At 61.9% G+C, this 26,012-nt stretch overlaps 1 protein-coding gene across 1 annotated transcript in view; it reads right to left on the bottom strand.

The window, feature by feature from the left end:
* EFNA2 (ephrin A2) overlaps positions 1–25,545 on the bottom strand; it is a 31,545-nt gene extending 6,000 nt beyond the window's left edge. Inside the window, 1 exon segment of the mRNA NM_204983.1 lies at positions 25,388–25,545. Within this exon segment, the coding sequence (NP_990314.1) occupies positions 25,388–25,509 (122 nt within the window). The 5' untranslated portion in view covers positions 25,510–25,545.
* Positions 25,546–26,012: the final 467 nt, after the last annotated feature.

The following is a 26,012-nucleotide window of genomic DNA, read 5'->3' as shown; positions in this document are numbered from 1 at the left end:
TGTGGGGTCTGTGAGGCCTCAGACATGGAGCCTATGGGGCCTTGGGGTGGCTGTGGGGTCTGTGGGGGGATAGGGCGCTATGGGAGCCATGGGGTCTGCGGTGGTTGTTTGGCCTGTGGGGCCTATGAGGCCGTGGGGCCTGTGGAGCCTGTAGGGTGATATGGGCCTGGAGGGCCATGGGGCCTGTGGGGATATAGAGGCCTGTGGGGTGATATGGGCCTGTGGAGCCATGGGGCCTGTGGGGCTTTGATGTGGCTGTGGGGGTCATGGAGCCTGTGGTAGTTGTGGGGCCTGTGGGACCTATGAGGCCATGGGGCCTGTGGAGCCATGGGGCTTACAGGAGCCACGGGGCCTGCAGGGCTTTGGGGTGGCTGTGGGGCCTTGGGGTCCATGGTGGTCGTGGGGCCTGTGGGATCTGTGGGGCCTATGGGGCCATGAGGCCTGTGGGGTGACTGTGGCCTGTGGAGGCCATGGGGTGACTGTGGGGCCGTGGGGTGTGTGGTGGTCGTGGGGCCCTTGGGCCTGTGGGGCCATGGGGCCTATGGGGGCCGTGGATCTCGCCCAGCGCCCAAGGGTTAAGGCAGGAGAGCCGTTTCTCCGTGACAAAGATGAATGGAGCAGCCCCGGCGTCTCCCTCCGATGGGATGTTGCACTTGACAATTGACTACTCGCAGCTTTCAGCTCTGTCAGCTACCATTAAGGCTGGGATCCTGGCTAATTGGGTGCTTCATTAGGGGCATTCGTTACTGTTAGTGCTGCCTGACAGCCCGGCCTGCTCTGCTGGCCGAGGGATGGGGCTGCCCCAACCCCCTGCCCCCCCCCAGCCTGAGGAATCCCCACGGGGTGGCTGAAGGGGGACAACCCCGGACTATGGGAGCCCCAGCGCCCGCAGTGCCCCTGAGCTGCATCTCTCATCCTCATCTCTGGGGGCTGTTAATTGAGAACTCGCCCGACATCATGCGCTGGGTCCTTTTGCATGATAAGAGCGGAAACCCATCAGAGTGAAATTGCCTGGAATGAAATCTCGGTGCTAATGAAGCGCCGAGCTGCAGGGACAGGGACAGGGACAGGGACACGGACACGGACACGGACACGGACACGGCATCACCTGGGAGCCGCCCTCCCAACATCTTCCCATCCATGAATGAGATCAGCCCAAGGGCCCACCCGACGGCGCAGCCCCACGCGGGTGACGCTGCACAAACCCGCGCTCCGTGCAGGTTTTGTTTCCATGCTTTTCCTCCAACCCCCAGGAAACGAACATCCCCACAGCACTGCGGGGTGCCAGCCTTCCCCCCAGCACCCCCGGCTCCTGCAGCCGCTGTCGGTGCCCACCTGCCGGCTCCGCGGCCGCACGCCTCCTGTTTGCCAAGGCAGGACACGCGCTCTCCGGCTCCAGCTCATGTTTTTAAATCTCATCTAAATTCAGATCCCGGTGACCCTCAGAGGACGGCGAACGCACCCCCTCACGGCCCTGCCCTGCAAACCCCACAAAAGCACCCAAAGCTTCGGGGCATCAGCACCCAGACCCCATCCTGTGCCCCCATTGCCTCTGTTTCCCTTCAGGCAGCAGCATCCCCCCCCCCCCCCCCAGGAGCCCCAGAGCAGCTCAGCAGCCCCACGCAGCGATGCAGGGCTCGCCGTGTGGTTACACCCTGCACGACCAGCCCGTGTCCCAAGGGTTAAAGAATTCAGCTTTTCCTTTCCTGAACAGCTTGAAAAGAGGTATGATTGCACTCAGTGAAATACATCGCGGGGGGGTGGGGGGCGGGGGGGGGGGGGGGGGGAGATATTATGGATGGAAAAGAGCTATTTAAGCTGAAGAACGGCGTTGGCACATAAACAAATGGGTATAAACTGGCCATGAATAAATTGAGGCTGGAAATTAGGAGGTGTGTCACCAGCAGAGGAGCGGTGCTTGGAACGGGGGGCTGCGGCTCCAGGGGTCCCCCGGCCGCGGGGACCCGGCCCCGAAAATTCTCCCTTCCACCTTCACCTCCCGCAATCTCCTCCATTCAAATGGTCACAGCGTGATCGCGAGCAATAAAGCCTCTCGCAGAGCAAAAGAAACCGGCGCGCCCCGCAGCCCCCGGCCTCGCCCCGCGCCGTCTGCTGAGAGCAACCTGATGGAAATGCAAATGGCCACGCGGACACCGGCGGACCCCGCGCTGCGCTCCCCCCGCCGGGAAACGTGCGAGAGAACAGCAAAAGGCGATGAAACGCAGCGCCAGGCAGCGCCCATCCCGCGGGGCCGGGGGGGAATTACTCCCGCAGGAGGAGGCGCGGGCGCGTGATCCTTTCCGCAGCGCTCCGGCTCTTTTCTCCATTAATCCCGGCGCTCTGCTGGTTCCTGGCATGTCCGTGGCCAGCAATGGACTTCACGCCGGGAACGTTTAAGCTAGTTTTCCCATCTGTTTCTTTTTTTCTCCTTGGCCGGCCGCATTGCTGCGCCTCGGAGCTGCGATGCTGAGCGCAGAGCGCTGCGGAGATGCGTGCCGTGTGCTCATCCCCATGCCCGGCATGCAGGGGGTGCCCCGCACGGAGCCCACGCGGGGAAGGGGAGCAGCTCTTGGAGCTGCTTTTGGGGCACCGGGGACTCACCAGGCGGGCACAGCTCAGCCCTCGGCACCCCGCAGCCACCCCAGCACCACGCACACCGGCCCCATCTCGAGGACCGCGCTCAACATTTATTCACACACGTTGGTAAGATTGCATGGCCGGAGAGCCAGCGGAGCAGGGCTGTGATCCCTCCCAGCCAGGACAGTTGCCCTCATTCCCCTGCAGCTTGCACACCCTGCTGCAACGCGGCGTTTCCGCGCATGGCCACCGCTCTGCGGCACCGGCACGGGCGCAGCATGGCGAGGATGCAGCCATTGCAGCTGTGCCACCAGCATCACTCCCACCGGAGAAACACAACGCCCTCATCACCCCAACCTTCCCGTCCCATGCCATGCCTGGTGACAGCCCCACGTGCAGCGTTAGGACAGCAGCCAGCCCCACAGCACGACTCAGCGCATGCAGATGTGCAGCGCCACAGCGTGCTCCAGAACCGCAGCGTGGCTCCGGCACCGTGACAGCTCCAGCACTGTGACAGCCCCAGCACCGTGGCATGGCTCTGGTGCCGTGGCATGGCTCTGGTACCGTGGCATAGCTCCAGCACCGTGGCATGGCTCCAGTACGATGGCACAGCTCCAGCACCATGGCATGGCTCTTGGTGCCATGGCACAGCTCCGGCACAGCTCCAGCGCGGCTCTGGCTGCAGCTCATGGTGTGCCTGTAATGTGGTCTTGTGGGACCCGCCGTACACACACCACGTAAATTATTTAATTTCTCCAAACTGCTGCACCTTTATAAATCATTAAAAGCTCCTTTTGATCTGTGTTAATGAGGTTTCCTGAATGTGGTGGCTGAAAACGCACTTCAGCGCCGGAGAGCGAATCAGCTAATTAAAAAAATAAAGAAGGAGCAAGTGGGAGCGCAGGGAGCAGGAGGAGGGACAGGGACACGGGCAGGGACGGCAAGCAGCACCTGCACAGCACGAGGAGCTCTGCACACAGGAGGGCAGGAGGGCGGTGTGGGGACACCATGACGTTTCCCCCCCTCTTTCCACCCCCACTTTTTGGAGAGGCGGCGGGACAGGGCCATGGGTGCTGCCACGGGTGACGAGATACCGTCGGAGCAGCATCAGGCATCACTTGGGCAGCCGTGACAGCTTTAATATCAATATTTATCTTGACTCCCAAACTCCGATCCCAGTTACATATTCAGCAGCTCGATTACAGTTATCTGGGATGATGGTGACGGCTCCCACCGACGGGAGGTTACCTGGGGCTTAACGCTGCCTGACAGCCCCGTGGCTGAGCTGCGTGGCGGGGATGTGCAGGGGATGGTGGTGCCCCGGTGCGGATGGCAGTGCTGCCCCACAGCGAGCTGTGCTGGGTGGGAAACCCCACTAATGCTGAATCCATCACCAGCATCCAGATCAGAGTGGAGCTTTGATTTGGCTCCTGGCTGCGGGATGCATTGCTGTGGGGTGCAGTGCTGTGCAAAACAAGGTCCCGAAGCACCGTGAGAACTCTGCTACCTCCACCCACGCAGCATTGGGTGCTGCCCCATAGCGCTGAGTGGCGCTTTCAAGGCCATCACACCCCAACCACGCTGCTCACAGATAAAGGCTTTGTGTAACTTTCTGCAGGTATTGCACAGGCTCACCTGCACTGACATCACGGGGCCACAGTGAGCAGAAGCACAGGCAGGAGAGACCGGCACAGCCTGGGATGGGCAGCACAGTGTGGGTAACACATGCACATGAGCACACAGAACTGCTGCTCCCCGTCAGCGGTTGCTTTCCCAGCTGAAGGAATCGCCGCCAGCTCTCTGTGCTGCTCTTTGTAGGGAAATCTGCACCTGATCACTGCAGAGGGGCTGGGGGTGATATGGGCAGCAGGGCAGCCAGTCCCTGTCCTGAGAGCCGGGGATGTCCCCATGGCCCTGCAGTGTCCCCACGGCCCCACAGTGCCCCATGGCCCCGCAGCGTCCCCACCCCCCAGGGCCCTGTGTCCATCCGGAGCCTCCCAGACTGTCGAGCCCGCGCTCCAGAGGTTCACTCATCTTCATTTCCAGACCTCTCCCTTCCCTTTTTACCCACACAGATGACAGGCAGAGGAGTGCCACGCAGCCATTGGCCATGGGAGAGCGGAGGTAACCTCGTCCGGGCTCCCCCGCGCTCCCCCAGGAGACAACTGCTCTGTTACCTGGGGCAACAGCGGAAAAATTATGGCTGGCATCTAAATTGCCATCATTATGCTCCAGAGCCAACACTCCCCATTTACACTTTATTGTCATCTTTTGCTTTAGGGAGATGCTGAGATATTACAGGACTGGGTGACAGAGTGGGATGAGATGGGATGCATGAATAGATAGACATATAGATAAATGGGTACACCCGGAGCTATTATTTCAGCCTGTTTGCAGATCTAGAAAAAGAGCAGCAATCCTCACTCCCGCGGGCGAAGGGGAGACTTTATCACAGAGAAGAAAACCAGATTTGTTTAAATGCTGGCCGCTGCGCCCACGCGGCGTGGAGCTCTCCTATAGTGCTGACGGGCAGAGGGGTACCCCCAGCTCCCTCCCTGCCCACGGGACTGCCCAGTGAATCTGCACCCGAGGAGCCCCGGGGAGCTGCTCGTCCTGCAGCCGTGCCAAGGCACAGAGGCAGCAGCAGGGGATGCAGAAATGCCCTGGGTCCCCGGTGCGGCTCCGAGCAGTGTGGGCGCATCGTTTGCTCTCACCCTGCGACGCAGCACTCAGCCCTTCTCACATCTCAACCGCTCTCAAGACGACGCACTCATCTTATGAGATGTGCCCTCAGCCATTCATATTAATTTGGAGGCAGAACCACGGCGCTGGCTCGAGTGGGAGATGAGCTGCAGAGTGCCCAGGGAGAGGGAACTTCTCGTGGGCTATTGTGCACCGCTCCCAGCAGCGGCCAGCACAGGGCCGGGGCTGCGGTCAGGGGGACTGGGGCACCCCAAAACCAAGCTGCTCCCCCCCACCGATGTGTTTTAGGGGAGCGGAGGAATGCCGGTGTGAGCTCGGCTCCAGTCGGGTGTGCAGAAAGCAGCGTGGTGCCTTCGTGCTTCTCTGCAATTAACGTGGTGGTGTGGATGCTAATTAATTTCTCCAAGAAACCAAAGAGGAATTTGGATGGAAGGTGCTGGGAGATGAAGTGGGAGAAGAGATGGAAACCCTCAGTGTGGGACTTTGGTCCCCTGGCCACAATCCCACTGAAGTATTCCACTCTGGCACCACTGTGGACCTTCAGACCCCCCGGACCCACCGCCCCACTGCCCCCTGCCCTGCGCCAGCCCTGCCCAAAGCACGGACACTTTGGCAAAGTTACACCAAGAAATAGAAAAGCCAGTGGGAAAAGCTGGACGTGGGCATTCCGCCCCTCAAAATCCCCCCCCAGCAGAGCACTAAACCAGCAGCCAGGGCTTTTGGTTTGAGGATGGACCCAACCTGAGCGGGTGGACCCCGATGGTGGCCGCTGCCACCGTGACAAAGTGCTGCGTGCAGTAAGGAGACGGATGGACGGGGAGATGGGGAGACACACACAGATTGATTGATACAGGCACAGACAAGACAGGTTTTCCTCTGGCTCACAAGGTTACTCACTATTCCTGGAAGAAAAAGAGCAGATGTCAATGGGAAATATGTGGGCTTGGCAGAGAAACGCTCTGTTTCCGCGTGCTGGAGATGCTGCTCAGCCCCCCCAGGTGCTCATGGTGAATTTTGGGGTGTACTGCATACATCCCCCCCCACCCCCAGCTCCTGGACCTGCACCAGCTGCTGCAACTCACACCGCTCACCCCGCATTAACATGGATGCTCGTTAGTCCAGCACTGAGACTAATCAATATTGCCATTAACGGACTACTCTGAATTAATGCATTTTAACCTGGCAGGCGTGAGGATATTGGTCATTGTGTCACCCAAGCTGGCAGGGAAAGCATTTCCCCTCTCCTGAGCCAGCTCACGGCTGTCACCCTGAGCACAGGGCTCGGTGCTGTGCCCGTGGTCCAGCTCCTGCAGCCCCATCCCATGCAGCCCCGCTGCTCCGCCAGCCCTGACCCTGTGCCATCACCCTGTGCCCCCATCCCTGTGTCCTCACCCTGTACCCCCATCCCCTGCCCCGACCCCATGCTCACATCCCCATGTCCTCACCCCATGCTCCCATCCCTGTGCCACCACCCTGTGCCCCCATCCCCATGCCCTGACCCTGTGCCCCCATCTCCATGCCCCGACCCTGTGCCCCCATCCCTGTGTCCTCAACATGTGCCCCCATCCCCGTGCCCTGACCCTGTGCCCCCATCTCCATGCCCCGACCCTGTGCCCCCATCCCTGTGTCCTCACCATGTGCCCCCATCCCCATGCCCCAACCCTGTGCCCCCATCCGTGCCCTCGTCCTGTGCCCCCATCCCCTGCCCCGATCCCATGCCCCCATCCCTGTGCCATCTCCCTGTGCCCCCATCCGTGTCCTCACCCTGTGCCCCCATCCCCTGCCCCGACCCTGTGCCCCCATCCCTGTGTCCTCACCCTGTGCCCCCATCCCCCGCCCCGACCCCATGCTCACATCCCTGTGCCCTGACCCTGTGCCCCCATCCCCATGCCCTGACCTTGTGTCCCCATCCCTGTGTCCTCACCATGTGCCCCCATCCCCATGCCCCAACCCTGTGCCCCCATCCATGTCCTCATCCTGTGCCCCCATCCCCTGCCCCGACCCCATGCTCACATCCCCGTGCCCTGACCCTGTGCCCCCATCCCCATGCCCCAACCCTGTGCCCCCATCCCCATGCCCTGACCCTGTGCCCGCTGTGCCCCGGGCAGCAGAGCGGAGCCCTGGGCAGCAGCACAGCCGCCTTCCCCCAGGCACCCCCCAGCCACCCTCTCCCGCTGCCTCGCAGTGCCTCTGGCTAAACAGAGATCAGAAATGTTAGATCTTTCTTAACATCTCCTGCCAGCACTGTCAGTGGCCCTCTCCAGAGTACCAGGGCCCTCTGTTATGTAAACACAGCACATTCTCTGTCAAAGATTAAAAAAAAAAAAGGCTCATTTGCACATAAAAGCAGCCTCTGCACTAGTTACGGGCACTGTGGCATGTAAGGAAGGCTGGAGGTTAAACTTGCTAATAAAACCGGGCGGCACCCGTCCCCTGGCACTGCCCTCAGTCCCCCACCGCCGCCCCGCTGCAGGGGTTAGGGCGCAGGGAGCGGGGTCTGCTGGGGGGGGGCACCGAGGGGAAGCACGAGGAGAAACCTCCCCACCGCCCCCTGGCACCCGCTGACACCCCTGGGTGCTCCTCGCCGCCCCACATCCCCCGCTCGGCGTCGCGCCTGGGCGATGCTGTACAGCGGCAGTGGTGCCAGTGGGGATGTGGGCACCTCCCTGCTGGGTTGGGGGCACCGGGGGTCCCCGGGCACGCCGACCCATAGCCCTGAGCGCTGCGGGAGCGCCCGCCAGGCCGGCGGCAGACAGCTGGATGTGCCGCCGGGGTCAGCACAAATGTAATCAGATCAGAAATTCATTGTCGGAGAGACGGCGGCTGGAAAGTGTAACGCTAATTGCGTTAGCGCCGTCAGTCGTGGCTCCTCGGCTCCTGCTGCCGTTCCTGGAGAGATGCGAGGGCACGGCCGGTGGGTGCGGGGCACGGCAGGAGGGGGATGGGGCACGGCCGGTGGGTGCGGGGCACGGTGGGGTGGGTGCAGAGGAACGGGCTCCGGGTGGGAGCGGGGAAAGGGCCAGGAGAGGTTGAGCAGAGCGCTGCCGAAGCCGGCGGCCAGATGGCTCAGGACAGGGCCGGGCGCTGCAGCAGAAGGTGTTTACGGTGCTGGCTGACAGCAAAGGTGAGCGGGGCACAGGGCTCCGGCAGGAGGTGAGGAGAGGAGGGGAAGAGGAGGCGGGGAGGCTGCTGCGCTCTGCAGATCACTGCCGTGCCTGCCCAGCATTGTGCGCGCTCGTGCACACCCGCCCCAGCATGCACAGGCCCGTGCACACCCACTGCAGGGTGCATACGCCCATGAACACTCACTCCGGCATGTGTGCACTCATGCTTATCCACTCTGGCACGTGTGCACATATGCACACCCACCTCAGCATGCACACACCCATGCATACCCACCCCAGCGTGCGTTGCACCCATGCACACCCATCCTGCACTCCCATCCTGCACACCCATCCTGCACACCCATCCTGCACTCCCATCCTGCACACCCATCCTGCACACCCATCCTGCACTCCCATCCTGCACACCCATCCTGCACACCCCGCAGCTGCATGCAAGCCCTGTGTGTCTCTGCTGCAGCCATGTGCCAGCCCATGCACGAGGCCACGCGTGCTCATACATGCTCAGGCTGCTCACGCTGAGCGCCCTAATTAACACGGCTGGTGCTGATAAGGGCGAGGGATGGGGGAGCTGCTGGGGGTTATCTGCCACAGGCAGCCGGGAACCCCCGCCGGACAAAGGCGCCCAATTGGGGGTGTCCAAACGGATAAAGAACCCCCCCAGCACCAACACCAGGCTGACCTCATTCATGCCACTGAGCCCCGGTGTTCGCTGGGGCTGTTCCTGGCACACTGGGAGCAGCAGTGCAGCCTGTGGCATTTGGCACAGGAGCCATCCAACCACACTGGGGCTTCATCACCCTCTTGCTTACCCCCCCCTCTGTGGCCCCACCCCTGTGCACACGGTGCCACCCCACTGTCCCCAGGGGTCACCAGCTGGGATCCAAACCCCGGTGACCCCATCAGGACGGCGCAGGACTTCGCTCCCCAGCACGGCGATGATGGGCTGCAGAGCTGCAATTCATCACACTGCGCTCTGTCAGCTCCCTTTGATGGGGGCCGGGGGGAGCGAGCAGTGCCTCTTGTCTGCCCAACAATTAATTATTATTTCCTGGCTAATGACGAACCCTGACTTGCAAAGCAGGTAGTGGCTGTGTGCGGGAATGAGAGCCATGGGCTCCACCCCTCCCTCACCCCACTGAGCCCTCCATGGTGCACCTGCACTGCTGGGGTGGGGGGCACGGGAAGGGTGGGCTGTGCATCAGACACCCATTCATCACACCCCGCTGCCCTGACTCTGAGCATCCTCCCCCAAAAAACAGCGCCTCGAGTTGGATTCCCAAATACTGCAAAGTGCACAAGTGCACAGAGCACACTGGGTGCATGCAGCATGCAAAGTGCACGGAGCACACTGGGTGCATGCAGCATGCAAAGTGCATGGAGCACACTGGGTGCATGCAGCATGCAAAGTGCATGGAGCACACTGGGTGCATGCAGCCTGCAAAGTGCATGGAGCACACTGGGTGCATGCAGCATGCAAAGTGCATGGAGCACACTGGGTGCATGCAGCATGCAAAGCACACAGAGTACACCAGGTGCATACAGCAGGCAAAGTGCATGGAGCACAGTGGGTGCATGCAGCATGCAAAGCGCACAGAGCACACCGGGTGCATGCAGCGTGCAAAGTGCACGGAGCACACTGGGTGCATGCAGCGTGCAAAGTGCACGGAGCACACTGGGTGCATGCAGCATGCAAAGTGCACGGAGCACACTGGGTGCATGCAGCATGCAAAGTGCATGGAGCACACTGGGTGCATGCAGCATGCAAAGTGCACGGAGCACACCGGGTGCATGCAGCGTGCCCAGGGCCTGCAGCACACCAGGGCTGGGTGCAGTTGTGTCCTCGCTGCGGCTGTGCCGGCGGAGAGCACGCTAAGTGCAGCCCGCTCCGACCGCAGACCCCGAGCGCTGTGCGCCGAGGAGCTGATAACGGGATGATAGGGCCGTGTTAATGGAGAAAATCCATTTAGGTTCACTCGATACTCTCCCCACAGGCTTTCATTACACCTCAGGGGGCTGCGGAGCGCCGTGCCCTGAGACGGGAGGGCTGCGCTCCCGTGGCACATCACCGCTCATCCACCTCTGCAGAGGCTCTGGAGCAGCTGCAGCACGTTTGGGGCCGGGAGCAGCGGCCCCGTGGGGCTCCGGTGACAAATGCACGTCCTCCCCCCCCCACACACACACACACGGGGCTGCTGCCCGACCCACGGCAGAGTGAGGAGGAAACTGCAGCGGAGCCACAGAGGAAAGCAAAATAATTACCGGGCGCTCCCAGGCCGGGCTGCCCGCCCCGCACGCGCTGTTTAAGGCTAGTTAATAGCTGGTGTTCTCTGGTTAGGCCTGAATGACATTTCCAGAGTTATAATAACTGAGCTATTACTTGCCGTATTGATGCATTCCCCCTGCCGGCAGCCGGCTCATCCCGCGCCGCGCCGCGCGGCCGCCGAAAGCTCCTTTAGTCAATAGCACTTCTATTTTTCATTACTCCCTGGAAATGTGGCTCTTGGAAGCTCATCCGTCATTCAATTACGCCCTGGTTCAGTCCTATCATACACGTGTCATAAAGTTCCTCAGATCTGAACTGCTGTTAATTTTCTGCGCCGTCCCGAGGGGATGCCGGGACGTGCCTGGAAAGGCAGCCGCGCACCGAGGGCATGCCGGGACCGGGCGCTGCGGGGGGGGCCGTGCTGCAGCGGGGCCGGGGGTCGGCAGCCCACCCCCCCCCCCCTTTACACCACCTCCCCACAAAGGTCCGCTCCTCCGGCGGTGTTGGTTTAACGGGGCCACCTCCCCCTCCTCCCCTTCCCCTTTAATCCGAGCGGTATCCGCGCTGGGCACGTCCGTGCCGGATAATCACCTGCCTGGCAGATTTGTCACTGCACCAGATGTAATCGGGGAACTGCTTTTCTTTTTTTTTTTTTTTTCCCTTACAACCCTCCTCATTTTCTGTTTCTTGGAAGCCGCGGCTCCGGGCGGTGCCCGCTGCTCCCCCACCCATGGGCAGCTCCTTGCTTTGTTCCCACCTGTGCTGACTTGCAGCGCAGTTTCCAACCCAACAAAAGGGATGGATGGGACGCAGGTTGGTGCAGCTGTGGATCCGGGGCAGAGCTCCCCATGCATGCATGGAAACCAAGGCAGCAATGTGACCCTATGGAACCCCTTCTCCCTGCTGCTCCCACCCGTGGGTACCTCCTGGCCAACCAAAGGGACTGAAAGGCCCCCGGGGTTCGCCCTCTGTGCGCTCCTCTCCCCAGGACCACATCCCCCACCCTCCATCCCGGTGCTCACTGAGATCCATCTGCCATCCCAGCGGAGCTGAGGTGCGTTACAACCATCGCTGACCGCTCAGTGCCACGGGGCTCAGGCCAGGATCCCACTACCGACCCCTCCGTCCCAATGGGAACAGCCTCCGCCACAGCTGCCAGATGGGGAAACCGAGGCACGGGGGGACCCATCTGCACCTGAGCTATGGGGGCATCCCCATGCGAATGGATCACAGTGACCACACCGCTGTCCCAACCCCGCTGGGGTGACCCCTCCCCGGGCACAGCTCGGCTGTTGGGGGTGGGCTTCTCCCCCTGCCCCCGGGCCACCCCAGCCTTCATTCCTGTCCCACTTCTGCCTCACACCGACACTCCTGCATGGCTCTGAGGCACGATACTGACTGCCCTCATTGATTCCTGGAAGGCACTGCTGCTCACCCAGAGATCAATGCTGGGAGCAGCTCGAGGCTCTGCAAGAAGCCACGGTCACCGCCTGCCGGCCAGCATCTCCTGGCCACATGGCAGCAGCCATCGACTGGGGCAGCACTGATGCTGCAGTAGGGGCCATGCTGCGGGGTCCAGATCCTGGCTTGGCCCCCCCAAGCACCCCTGGGCAGGACCCTGCATGGCACAGCACTGCAATGCACTCACATCACCACCGAGTGCAGCAGCACCACTCACCCGAGGGGCTCCAGTACCCCCCCCCCCCCCAAGGTGTGGTCACAGTGCATTGCTGCAGTGAGACACAGTGCGTGCCACAACCCCTGCAGAGGTCCCTCAACCCACAGACACCAGGACTGATGGAAAAACGAGAGGGCAGGGCTGGATGTAGGGCTGGATGTGGGGCTGGATGTGGGGCTGGGCTCCCCCCCTGCAGGTGTTCCAAGGGTGGGGGCTATGGGGAACCATCCCCCATCTGGACATCAGCAAGGGGTCTCCCCGGCACGAGGCCACAGGGCAGGGGGTGTGTGGCCCCCGGCAGGGTCAGGGCAGCGCCCACACTGGGGGTCCTCACAGAGGCAGCAGTGGGGTCAGGGGCCACAGCAGCGCTCTGATCTCCCTACCTCCCCCCCCCCGCCCCGCTCTCCTTCCCCTCGTGCTTCCCCGGCCAAATTTGACCTAATTTGCCGTGAGCCGCCGGGGTCTGCGCAGGGCACTGAGCCCCCCCGCCCCACCCTGCTCCTTTCACTGCTTTAAGCCTTTTCGCTTTGTCCATTCACTCAGACACTAATCAGATTAACGCCATTCCAAAGGTGCCCCCCTTCCTCCCTCCCTCTTTCTCACCCTCTTTCCCCCCCCCCCCCCCCCCCATCCCAAAAGCAGCACCACCGACCCCAACCAAAACCTTCCCTCCCCATCGCAGGGCAGAGGTGGCACTGACGGGGATTGGGATGGGGGACAGGGATGGGGCTGCCCCCCCCAGCACAGCGATGCTCATTGGGATGATGGCAGTGATGGCAGCGGTCCCACGCAGCGCCATCGGCACGTGCACCCTTAGGGGAATCCCTCTCCTTTCTCAGAGATGTTTCACGTTTCGATTCATGCTAAAGGACTGCCTGGGAACACGGGAAATGGACCAAAAAAAAAGCCAGCTTTCCACCTGCCTTCAACTCCCCAGGGAGGACCCAACCCCATAGAGCAGCGCTGGGCAATGCCACGACCCCAAACCCAACGCAGCCTGGAGGCTCCCTGGGGACAGCCAGGACCCGAAGGGCACCCATGGGGACCCCCATACGGACACCCATGGGGTCACCCCAGGGAACACCGCAGCTGTCCCACCCCGCTGGAAGGCAGAGAATCCCCCCCTGGAACTTTCTGCCCTACCCCACGTGCTCCAGCCCTCCCCCCACCCCAGAACACCCAACGTCCCCACCAGACCTTAAAAATGGATTTCAGTCCCTTTTTGGGGCAGCGCTGCGCACAAATGCATTCGACACGGGCGCTCTCCCCCGGCCAGGATTGTATGCAAAGGCAGTTAGGGGTCAATGAATAATTCATCCTCCGCTGTCTTTCAGAATTATACTGTGGAAAAAATAAATCTGAGACTATATAAAAAATAATTAAAAAAAAAAAAAAGAGAGAGAGAAAAAAGCAGCCGGGGGGGTCCCGGGACGCCCCAACTCCGCGTGGGGATGAAAGCCCCCGCGCTGCCCCCACTGAGCAGCTCCACATTCAGGTCTGCACGGAAACCACCTTAAATCCTTCCTGTGCTTTGTTCCAGGCGCCTTTCAGTGCGTCTTAAGGAGGTGGGGAGGGGGCCGGGATGGGAGGGGGGGTCCTTTGAAGGAGCCCACTCATCCGCGCGGCTGCTCGAGTTCAAGGGGCTGCGTGCCCAGGGGGTGGCGGGGCAACGTCCCCAGCGCCCACCCCCCAACCCAACCCTACTATGGGGGGGAGCCTCCATCCACCCCAACGCATGCGCCAAAACGGGGAGCAGCTCCATGGAACCGGGGTGCTGAGTGGTGGGGTGGGGGGGGGGGAGGGGGAGCAGCCCCCCACCCAGAGCCCCCCGCATCCCCATCCACAGCCCAGCGGCTCCCGGGGCCACGTGCTCACGGCACGATCCGCTCACGGGGAGGAAAGGAAGCGGGAGTCACTTTAATTTGGCTATTTAAAAATAAAGAAGTAACGCAGGCTTTGAAAGCCTGGAGGGGTCCCAGCGGAGAGACCTCCATCCCCCCTTCAAAGGCCGCCTCTGCTTTCTTCCACCCGTTAGCAGCATACAAAGGTGCGCGAGCACTTTCGTCTCTGCGGAAAGACCTTTTTAATTGGTTCCAGGCAGAAGGTCAAAATCTCTCCCCTTCCCCGCACGCGTTTCTGAGAGGGGGGAAGGAAAAAAAAGAAAAAGAACTGGGAGGAAAAAAAAAGGTGGGGAGGAGAGGAGGAAGGGAATGGGGGTCGGAAGAGGTGGCGGGGGCAGCAGGGTTGGGGCGCACCTGCAGCCAACGTCCCCAGCGCAGGCATTGGGGAGGGGGACACCAGGAGGGCCACAGGAGGTGATGCTCACGGATGGCAGCTGCAGGGTGTAGGCATGCGGGCAGCACTGCTCCTGGCTTCCTGGAGCGCTGGAGATGCTCACCCCGCAGCTCCTCAGTGCCCGTGGGGGTCTCCGGGCGGCACACAGGGCCCATCCCCGAGCGCTGCGCCCCAAACCCCGACCCCCATCCCCTTTATCCCCCCCAAGCGGAGCTGCCGTCCTCCCACCACTTGGGTTTCCTTCCACGGAAGGGGAGCTGAGCAAACGCATCAATTATTGAGCCGGGGCGCCGCGAGCCCGACGCGTCCCCTTTGCTAATGCCGCTCAGGTAGAGCAGCGCGGAGCTGCAGTCAGACACCTCCTAACACGATTAGCTGCAGGGCTCTTCCAGCGCGCTTCAAGGTCAATTTTTTCTGAGGCTGACAAAAGGCACCGCTGGGTGGAGGCTCTCCCCAGGATGGTACGGGCAGCCCCGGGCACCGGGATGGGATGGGGACAGCGGGGATGCAGCAGCCCCGCCGCAGCACGGCGATGCCCGGAGGAGCGGTCCCGCACCGCTCGGCTCTGCATGGAGCAATTGGATCCATATGTTCCCCAACAGCGGAAACCGTTTCCCCCCTCCATCCCTCCCGGCCCGGAAACTGCTTGGCCCCTTCCAGTGCTCTGAGTGGGGCAGGAGATGGGATGGGGCCGGGAGCCCTGCGCTGGGCCATGGGGATGTGTGGGATGGGGTCCGCGTGTGCGCCATGGGGAGATAGATGGCGATGGCACGGCCCCATCAGCAGCACAAAGCCCAACGCTTCCCAGGTACCAGCAGCACTCAGAGCATCCTCTGGGCACAGTGAGGCCGTGGTGCCCATGGGGTGAGGGTGCCCACGGGATCAAGCTCCATAGGGCACAACAACCACCACCACAAAGCCATTCTGTGCGCCCCCACCCCGTAGCACCGCTCTTTGTCCCCATGTGGGGATGGCTGACGGTGTTCTGCTCCCACCAACTGCAGCAGGGACTCAGAAACGTGCCCAAAGAGGCACAGTCTGACAGCCCCACTCACGTAACCCAAAGCCCATCTCTGCTCCCAAGCCCTGCTACGGCCCGAATGCCTCCATCGCCGTCAATGGAATGCATTTCTGCTCTTTGCATTATGGAGAAAAGCTGCAAAACAAAGCCCTGGAGAGAGAACAACCCTAGAAAGAGGAGAAAATACAAAAAGAAAAGAAAAGAAAAAAACCACATGTAAATCATATTATTTCAAACTCGCCCCTCACCAAACCAGTCTCTCCACTGGGGGAATTGGGGCCACCCGCACCTGGAGGAGCGCAGGGACGGAACGGGGCCGCAGCACCGATGCCACCCCACAGCCCGACGGCGGGATTGGGGTTAAATGGGTTTTTAAACACCTCTGAGCTGGTGGGATGCAGCGTGCTGCAGAAGGACGCCGTGTTATTTTTATCATTGCATTACTTCCAGCTTAATTGCCGGGATGCCAGCAGCGGCGCAGAGCAGGGTACGGGCGCTGGCAGCTCACCGTGGCCCCGCGCGCCGCTCTTTGTCCTCTCCAAAAGGAGCAGCAAACACACAGTGCAGGAGTGGGGCAGCAAACCCCACGAGCTCAGACCCCAATCTACGCACAAACACCGGGGTGGGGGCTGGGGACCCCCCCTTCCATCCCCATCCCCTCCGTTGCGACCCCGGCGCTGCAGCGGGAGGGATGCGGGTGAGCAGCGCGGAGCAGCGCCGCTGCTGAGAAATCATCTCGGAGGAAACAAAACTTGCCAGTCAGCGCTCTGCCTAATGGCATACGGGAATTAAGACAGCAGAAATGCCCCGCGCTGCCAGCAGCTCGCAGGCAGGTGTGCCTGCTACAACTTGTTTCACAGGCAAAGCAGCTCCGTGGCTGCGCTCCGCCGCTGGGAAACACCCAAACTCGGAGAGCAGATGGGGCTGAGCCAACAGCCCTGGGGGTCCCGGGGGGCACAGTGGGGTGTGGGACGCAGTGGGACGCAGTGGGCCGTGCATGGGGCAGCTTTGTGCTTGCAGGATGCACGCAGTGCGGAGCAGGAACCGAGCGGCACGGGGCGGTGGCAGCAGTGCATATCCCAGCAGTGGGAATGCTGCATGGTGAGGGAGGGGAGCAGCAATGTTCCCCAGCACCGGACACGCTGCCCTCCTGCTCCCAGCACAGCGCTGGGGCGTTGAGCCCGGCCCCGGCTGCCTTGGCTTTGTTATGGGGTCACACAGAACGGCGGCGGCGCGGAGATAGGGAAGTGGAGTTTTACCATCAGAAAAATCAGTCGCAATATTAATTAATCCTCAAAGCACTTTACGAACATTAACTAATTAAGCCTGCCAAGCCCTCTGTGAGGTGGGAAAGGTATCGCTGCCCCCGTTTTACGGCTGCGCGCGGAGGTGATGCGATGCACCCAAAGTGACTGCGGGGCGAGCAGAGGTGGGGCCGGGACCCCAAACCCCCTCCTGAGATCAGGACAGGGTCTGCAACCCCAGTGGGTCCCCCGCTACGTGTCCATAAGGGGATCTGGGGCTTCTGGTGCCCGGCCTCACGTTGGGGTGCTGAGCCCAACCCCACTGCGGCACAGAGAACACCCATAGCACCCAATGCAGCCCTGCCTTGGGCTGGCAGCCAGCGCGGCCCCACGGTGCCCAGGTCCCCATGCAGGACAACCAGCGTGGCACAGGGCACGGGACGCCCCACGGTGAGAGCCCACGGCCGCAGCACGCAGCTGTGGGGGAGCAAAGCAGAAGGGCTGAGGGGCGTCACGGAGAGCAAAGCGACCCGGCGCGGTGTGAGAGCGGCTGGGTTATCAACCGGCGTCTCAATCACGCTGCATCGATCCAGATAATAGCAGGCAATTGTTCAGATACAATATCATAAAGTCTCCTTAACTACAGCCATAAAGCTTCCCCCGCCTGCAGCTCTCCCCGGCGCTCCCCACGCAGCGGCTTCGCTCCTCCGGCACCGAGGACGGCACAGAGCGTGGTGGCGGTGCTGGAGGAGCACCACGAGCACGTGCTGGGCTCTGCTGCATCCCTGCGCCCTCACATGCTCCGTGCATCGGCTCCTCGGCACCTCCTGCACGGCACAGCCCATCTATTACCATCCCCGTGCTGCAGGAGGAGGGGGCACCCCAGGGCCTGACCCCCTCTGGCACACAGCAGCACAGTGTCAGGGTGTCCCCGGCACTTCAAGCTGTAATGCAATGGGTTTGGGGCAGCAGGGAGAAAACGCACCAGCCCCGAGCCCACCACGGCTGCACCCCGCAGCTCTGGGGCTCTGCATGGGGTTATACCCAGCACCGGGGCGGCCCCATGCCCTGGGACAGCCCCCACCGGTCCCACTGTTTGGCCGCAGTTGAGCCGCGGCATTTGGGTCCCGGTGACCCCTGGGAGTCCCTGCCCGCGCCAGGGAACGCTGCTCCTTCGTGCACTGCTTAATGAGCACAAAATATTTCCATGTTGCAATTACTTGGTTCGTTTGTGCTGCTGCGGGCAGCGCCGGCGCTGGGAAAATCCCTCCGGAGCCGCTGCAGTCGCCTATGGGGCTGGGGGGGGGCTGAGCCCCACGGCTTCACCCCATAGATTGACACCAGCAGTGGGGATACACGGCACTATGGGGACCCGGTGTGTGCAGGAGGGGTGTGGGGTGTGATTCCCCCACGGGATGGGATTTACGCCCCCACCCCCATTACAGCAGCAGTGCAGCAGGCCGGCCAGCAGCAGAGTTCATCGCGCCGCAGCCACACCTGGGCCCATAAATCTCCCTTTACAAGGCAGCCCGGTGCGGTGATTTATAAGGTGAAACCAATATTAAAATGTGGAAGGTAAAATAAAAAAAAAAACCAACAACCAAACGCACAGAGCCCAGCTGGGCTCCATCCCGGGGGGTGGGGGGGCGCATGGACCGGACACGGTGCTTCCTGGGGACCCATCCCCGCATCCCCTCCTTCGCCCCGCGGATGGAGCGGCTCCACGCAGCCCCAGCACCGCTCCTCACCTCAACACGAGAAACTGAGGCTGGGGGAGAGGAGATGTCCGCGTGCTGAGCTGGGAACTGGAGCTCATCCCACCCCTATGCATTGCCCGCGCCACCCGAGGGTCCCCGCGCCCGACCCCAGGGTGATGCCGAGCACAGAGAGGGGAACAGGGATTGTGGCAGAGCAACAAAAGGCCGTGGGGTGTTGGGCACGGGGGGACCCCACAGCCCCACTCAGATGGAGTGGGGTGGCCTCGGTGCTCCCCAGGACCCCGCACTGAGCTGAGCGCCGGGGTCCGCAGCGGCACAGGGATGGTGCTATGTGGGGATGCTCACCCTGAGGCTCCGGGTGAGTGTGACCCCACAGCCAGATCTCATCACGGCTGTGAGGACGGCGAGCAGCAATATGGGCACTCTGTGCTCTAAATGGAGCAAAATGGTGGGAGAGCACTGGAAGAGGAGTGGGGACGCAAAGCGAAAGAGCGAGCGGTGGGCAATGGGACCCCGCAGGTCCCCGAGCACCCACAGGTGGGAACGGGGATGGGAGCAGCAGAAATCCCCCCCCCCCGAGGGCTCAGAACTCAGCATCCAACAAAACACCACGACCAAAACGTGGAACTTGGAGGAGAAAACGCGCCGAGAATGAAAGATCTGTTGGAAACAGGGCTGGATGTGGGGAGGGGACCCTTTGTGCGAAGGGCAGCGCTGGCGGGGAGAGGCCGCCCTGAATTTGAGAGCACAGCAAAAATAACTCGTTTTTCCATATATATATATATATATATATACTTAAAAGCAAGAAGGAAGGCATCTCTTGGAAAAATAATTAAGAGAAAGGTAATTACAATGACTTCCATTCGAGCCTTTGGCCGAAATAAGGGGCGCTCCCACTCTGCGGGCAGCGCCCGGGCGCAGCGGTGACGGCGCTATAGGGGACAGTGTGGGGACGGGCACTGAGCACCCCCCGCACCCCCCGGCCTTTGGCCACCCCATTTCCTCCCCCCGGCTCAGGGCGATGAATCCCAGCGCCGACGCAGGCGGCCGGAACGGCAAATCCAGCGGTGCCAAAATGAATAAGAAGCCGTGATGCAGCGAGCGGATCACGATTGGGATTATGGAGCCGATGGAGGCGGCTCCCCCTGCGTGGGGACGGCAATGGAGCTGCCAAAAAAATCACCAAAACCTGTCAGGAAATGCAAAGTGAAAGGCTGGTGCAGCCCATAGCCGGGAACAGCGCGCGGGCAGCGGGGGCTGCGCCGCTCAGTGGGAACGGGGTTGGAAAGAGGAAAGAATTGGGATTTTCTGAGCTCTCTATGGGTTTCGAGCGCCATGCAGATCAACGGGGCTCGCTTTAAATAAGATGTGTGTATTTACATCGAGGCTGAATAAAAGCCACTCGAAGGCACAGCGCAAAATCCTCCCCGAGGATGGCGGAGAGGCGTGCGCCCGCTGCTGGGACACACAGACTGCTGCTGGGACACACAGACTGCTGCTGGGCTCACGGGGAGCTCCATCCACACCCAAGGCTCCGGGAGAAAGAAACCAACCCCTGGAATGTGGCCTTTTCTGCAGCGAGAAATGCAAGAAAGGAAGGAAAATGCAACAAAAGTTGGGCTCAGCAGAGCGGGGAGCACCGCGGCTGAGCGTCGCACCGATGAAAGGATGCAGAGAACCCGGGTGCAGGAGGGGAGCAGGGAGCAGGCATGGTGCATGCAGGGTGGGGGCACGGTGCATGCACAGCACAGTGCTCGCACGGTGCAGACGTGGTGTAGGATGCAGCACAGTGCATGCAATCTGCCGGGCTCTCCTGCTGCAGGTGGAGCGGTGCAGTGCTGTGCATCAGCGCCAGCCGGGCTTTGGGCAGAGGGTCTGCAATGAGAATGTCAATTCATGTTGGGGTTTTGGGGCGGCCCAGCTTAAATCAGGGCCTGCTCTGTGTCCAAATCCAAAGCAGGCAGTCGGGGTTTTGCACTCGGCTGATCCCGGGGATGCAGTGGTGGAAATGCAGGTGGTGATCTCCGGGTGTGTGGTGATACCAGGAGCTCAGTGGGATGCGCCGTGCAATGACCCCACAAAGGCACAGCACCAAAGCAGCACAGCGGAGGCACCTGCAGCCGCACCGCCCGCCCTACAATCAGCGCTGGGCTTGGAAACGAGGAGAGGAACAATTCAAAAGGGATGGGAAAAAAAAATACATACACACACACATATAAAGCAGCCTCAACCTCCATCCTTCCCCACAGCCATCGCCACACCATTAATGGCCCAAACGCCCGTGGGGTACAGCAGGGCTGGAGAGCAGGGCCAGGAAGCAGGGCTGGGGAGCAGGGCGCAATGCGATGGCTGCACTCCGTGGCTGCACTCTCCCCATTGCAGTGCCAGCTCACGGTGAAGCCGGGGCAGAGCTCAGCTCCCTCCCACCACCACCACCACCACCACCACCCTGCAGCCCCTGGAGGGGGGTCAGTCCTGGCTGGGACAGCATCAGCCAAGGACACACAATGTGTGGATGCAGCCCAACCGTGCTTTTGGAACCGTTGCCCAAATGCGCCGCGCTGCAGATGGGGTCTGTGCACATTTTGGTGCAGGATGGGGCTGAGAGCTCAGCCACAGCTTGGCGCTGACCCCGCTGTGTCCCACGCAGTGCACTGAGGCCGTGGTCCCCAAACCTGGCACCATCCACCGTGCCGTCCCCGCACCTTCTCCCCATGGGCACGGTGCCCAAAGGCAGCACCGCACACCCACCGCTCCTCTTGGCTTTTGAGTAAGGAGCCTCATTAAGAGGTAATTAGCTCTCGAACAATGGGAAGCTATTTAGCAGCCCAGCCACAGCAGCATCAACAAGCAGAGGGGGAGAGGAGGGAGGAGAACTCCCACCAGCAGTGATCGGACCCACCTGCAGCCCCATCCCAGCGCCTTCCTGGGCAGCTCACACCGGGACAGCTCGGCCCCACCGCTGCTGCTTCACACCTCCAGAAGGCGTCCGCTGATGCTTTGGGGTCCCTGTGGCACCCTTGGCTGTGGGGCTCAATCCCATGACCGTATGGGGACGGCTGGACCTGAGCCGGGGGCACATTGCGAGCAAGGGGAAAAAATAAACCTTAAACAACTCCTCTTTGGGGCTGAAAGCAGCAACGCTGTGACCCCCACCCAACCCAAGGGAGCAGAGCGAGGTCTGTGCCCGAGTGAGGAATAACACGGAGGACGGAGAGCGAACCTTAACACACAATGAACGCCCAAACCGCGCACGCAGAAATAAGGATTTCGCCATTGGAAATGAGTTATTTAAGGAGAAATTGCTGCAATTTTGCACACAGCCCAGCAGACGAACCTCACCAAATGTATGCACGTATGGATCCGGATGGCCCCAACCCCGGGTATGTGGGGCAGCTGCATGGACAGACAGAAGGATAACTGGTGCTGGGATGGCGCTTACAGCCCTGCAACCCACCTCCACCCCACAGCCCACCCTCAGCAATGGCACCGGGTGTGCAGCCGCAGGGGTTGGTGCCCAGGGACCGTTTGTGCATTAGAGATATACCTCTAAAACACCTCTGTTGCTGCACGGTGACAGCTCTGCAGCCATACCTGGAGCCGTCCCTCCTTCACCCACCACCCATCTTCTGCACGGCTCCGGGAGCAGCGCGGCTTTGGGTGCCGATGGGGACAAGCGGCCGCCCTGCAGCCCCCGGTGGTGTTTGGACCCCAAAAGGGCGAGCAATGGGAGAGTGGCTGCAGCCCCTGGGAAGGGACGGGGAGAGAAAATCTCGTCGCGGGCGCCGGCCCTGCTTGGAGCTGCTCTCTATTAACCGTGCTGCTCCAGCCCTTGGCTGGTGGAGAATCGCTAACACGGCTTAGCGGGCTGGAAAAGAGGGGTGGGGAGGGCTGCAAATGATCTGAGCACAAAGGGAAAATGATCCAAATGGGAACTCCGAGGGAATCCACTGCTGGTGTTGGGGCCGGGCAGCTCCAACCCCGGCACGGGGCACTGATGGGAGAGACCCCCAACGGCCAGAGGGCCTCAGGAGCCACAGCATGGGAGAACCACGGCACGGACAGCCCCATAGACACAGCCCAAACGAAAGGGACCCACGGCGCAGCCAACGCGCAGCTCCCGGTGCAGACGTGCCGAACCTTCTGCTCAGCCACCCCTTCCCAGCACCCATCTCCCATGGAAAAGCAACCAGCGGGTTTCCATCGCTCCCTCCAAGGAGGGCCCAAAGCCATCGCCCTCACATCAGCCTGGGCTCCATGTGCTGGGCTGGACACGGCACCGAGCACCGGGACACGGCACAGCCGGGGCGCACGGCGGCTCTGAGCAGCCGTGGACAAAAAGCCACCCTTGGAGGCAGCAATGAGGGGCGAAGAGCAGCCAAAAGCCGCAGCACCCCAACCCGCATCCCCCTGCAATGCCCACCCGGAGCTGCTGCTGTGCTCCCCCGGCCCACGGAGAGCAGAACAGAAATCCCAGCTGTGCTCACAGCACCAACGGGGGGGGGGAATAAAATAGAAGAAGAAAAGCGGCAGAAAATGAGGCTCCCGAAGCACAGAAATGACTTCACAGTTAAATATAGGCCACGGGTAAAATCGAGACCATTTACAGCATTTGTATCCGTACCGTAAATAGAGAGAGGAAAATACCCCACACTTTGCACATCTCTACAGACACAAATCCACGGCGGCGCACGCCGGGCTGCGGGAGAACCGTTGTTCTGGAAGGGTGGTGGTGCTGCCCAGGCCCTGCTGGGGGAGGCAAAGGAACAACCCGCTGCCAACGCTTTGCATCGGGGAGAGCTGAGAGCATCCAGCACTGAGCCCTGAGCTCCAATGCATTGGGGCGTCCCGGCACGGAGGCAACAGCCGAACCCAAACGCTGCACCCAACCCTTCCCATTGCAGCACTGGGAGAGCCCAATCCAGCGCTGCTGGAGAGCCCAATGCTCTGAGATGCAGCCCCCCAACCTCACCCTGCCAACTCCCCCCCCCCAAGGGCCACGCACCCCAAATAATCCCTCCTTCGGCCCCATCACCCATTAAAGAAAGGTCTCCAGCGCGGTGCCGAATGCCCCCACGGAACGGGCAGCTCTCACCGTACCGTTTGTTTTTCATTTAGACCCAATTAGGAAATATAGAATTATTCTAATCTGGGCAAATCGTATCGATTCTATGATTCTACGACCGGGAGATTTATGGCAGTCCTTTATGGAATATGGATGGCGACAGAAAGCAGCAGAAAAGCCTTCATCCCAACCCAGGTGTGCGGGTTGGGCGCTCTGAGGGCATTTTCCTCTCTCTTTTTCCTGTCCTTTTGGATCCTTTCCGATTTCCCCCCTCTCCTTAAAGGGGAAAACGAGGGAGGAAAACCAGAGCCGAAGAGGCATACGAAGACTGCTCCTCATCCAGAAGGATGAAATCATCTTCGAGTAACTCCAGCCAGACGCTGCCGGACCCAAAGAGCTGAACAAGGAGAGAACTCAATGGCGACGTCCGTATGGATGGCACCGATGTGTCCCCGTGAGCCCCGGACCCGAAATGTGGAATGTGGGTCACAGCACAGCCCTGCAGCCATTGTCTGCTCATCCCACACCGCTCCCCGCTTCCTTTGCTCTGTTTCCCCCCCCCCTTGAAGGTGTTTTCTCTGCTGCTATCGGGGCCCAAAGCCTCCAAAGGGCCGCAGCGTGGATGGATGCTGTGGGACGGCACTGGGACAGCGCGGGGCGATGGCAATGGGATGGGACACAGTGATGGCCAACGGGCACCACAACCCCATCCCACCACCTGCAGCGCAGCCCCGGCCGGGAGAACAAAAGGCAAAAACCCCAAAGTGTGGCCGAAACGGAGCAGCCACCGCAACCAAAAAAAAACACCAACTTTGCAACGGGGAAGAGGGGGGGAAAAAAAGAAAAAAACAACCAAAAAAAACCCCACACAACCCCAAAGCCCTCCCTCCCCTTCCAACCCCCCACAAAAATGCGAGGGGGATAATAAAACCCATATGGGGGCAGCCGAGGCCCCAGCGCGCAGCGCACAAAGGAGTGCGTCCCATCCCGGAGTGCGGAGCCGCGGTGTCACCGCGCGTCCCCACGGCCGGAGGGCACCGCGCCGCCCCCAACACAGCGCACGGCAAAGGGGAACCGGGGGAGGGGGGGGGGGGGGAAAAGGGGTCTGACGGGGTCTCTGGGAGCTGTGCGGATATGGGGAGCAGCGCGGGGACGGCGGTCGGCCCCGCATCGCCGCGATGTGCGGTCCGCTCGGGGGCTGAGCCTGGGGGGAGGAAGGGGGGGGATATGGGACCGGGATCCCCATCAGCGGGGAATGGGGGGGTGTGGATATGGGGGGGGACCCGGAGCGCATCGCGGGGCGAATTCGGGCTTTACGGAATTGCGAACAAAGAGAAACGGCGGGGAGGGAAAAAAAAATAAATGAACTCTCCGAAATCATCCCCAAAACAACGCTTAAATACTGAGAGAAACCCCCGCGAAAATAACGCCGCTGATAATTAATCGCGATAATAATGACAGCGATCGTTTCTTCCCGCAAAGGCAGAGCGGGGAAAGCAGCGGAGCCGACGGAGCGGAGCTTTTCCTTCTCGTTTCTTCCAACGGGGAAATAACGCGGAGTTCGCAGCCTTTTGTCCCAACCCCGACGTGCGGGAACTCCGCGAAGGACCGGGATGGAGGGGAGGGGGGGAGGAGGTGGGGGGGGGGGGGAAGGCGGCCGTTAAAGGCACGGAGGGGACGGGGCGGCCCCGCGCTCACCTGGGGTTGCTGCGGTTCCAATAGACGGCGTAGCGGTCCGAGATCACTTTGCCGGGGTCGTCGCTCCACACGCAGACGCCGACGATCGCGGCGAGCAGCGCGGCCGCCTCCCAGCGCGGCATCGTCCCGGCGGAGCGGAGCGGCTCAGCGGGCGGCGGCGGAGCGGCCCCGGGCCCGGCCGGGAGCGGCGGGCGGGCGGCGGGCGGCGGCGGCGGGGGGGCGGCCGGAGCTCACCATCGCCCGCGGCCCCGCGGCCGTCAGCGGGGAAAGTTGGGGGCGGCCGCGGAGCGCCGGAACGGCGGCGAGAGCATCCCGAGAGCCCCCCGGCGGGACCGAACCGGGCCCCGCTCCGCCACCGGCGCCGCCGCACCCGACGAAGTTCCCCGGCCGAGACCCCGCCGCCCGCGCCCCGCACCTGTGGAGCGGCGCCGGGTGGGGCGCGGTGCGGTGCGGAGCGGAGCGGCGCGGTGCGGGGCGGAGCGCGGTGTGGGGGGCACGGCCCGGCCCCGCGGGCTCCTCCGCCCGCCGCCGCGCCGCCCGGGAGCACCGGAGAGACAAAGGCCGGGCCGGAGGCCGCCGCTCCCCGCGCTCAGTGCCGCCGCTCCATGCTGCGCCGCGCCCCGCC

Source organism: Gallus gallus, chromosome 28 (genome assembly GCF_016699485.2).
Source record: "Gallus gallus isolate bGalGal1 chromosome 28, bGalGal1.mat.broiler.GRCg7b, whole genome shotgun sequence".
NCBI classification, from domain to species: Eukaryota; Metazoa; Chordata; class Aves; order Galliformes; family Phasianidae; genus Gallus; species Gallus gallus.
This window is presented reverse-complemented; position numbering and strand designations above follow the sequence as displayed.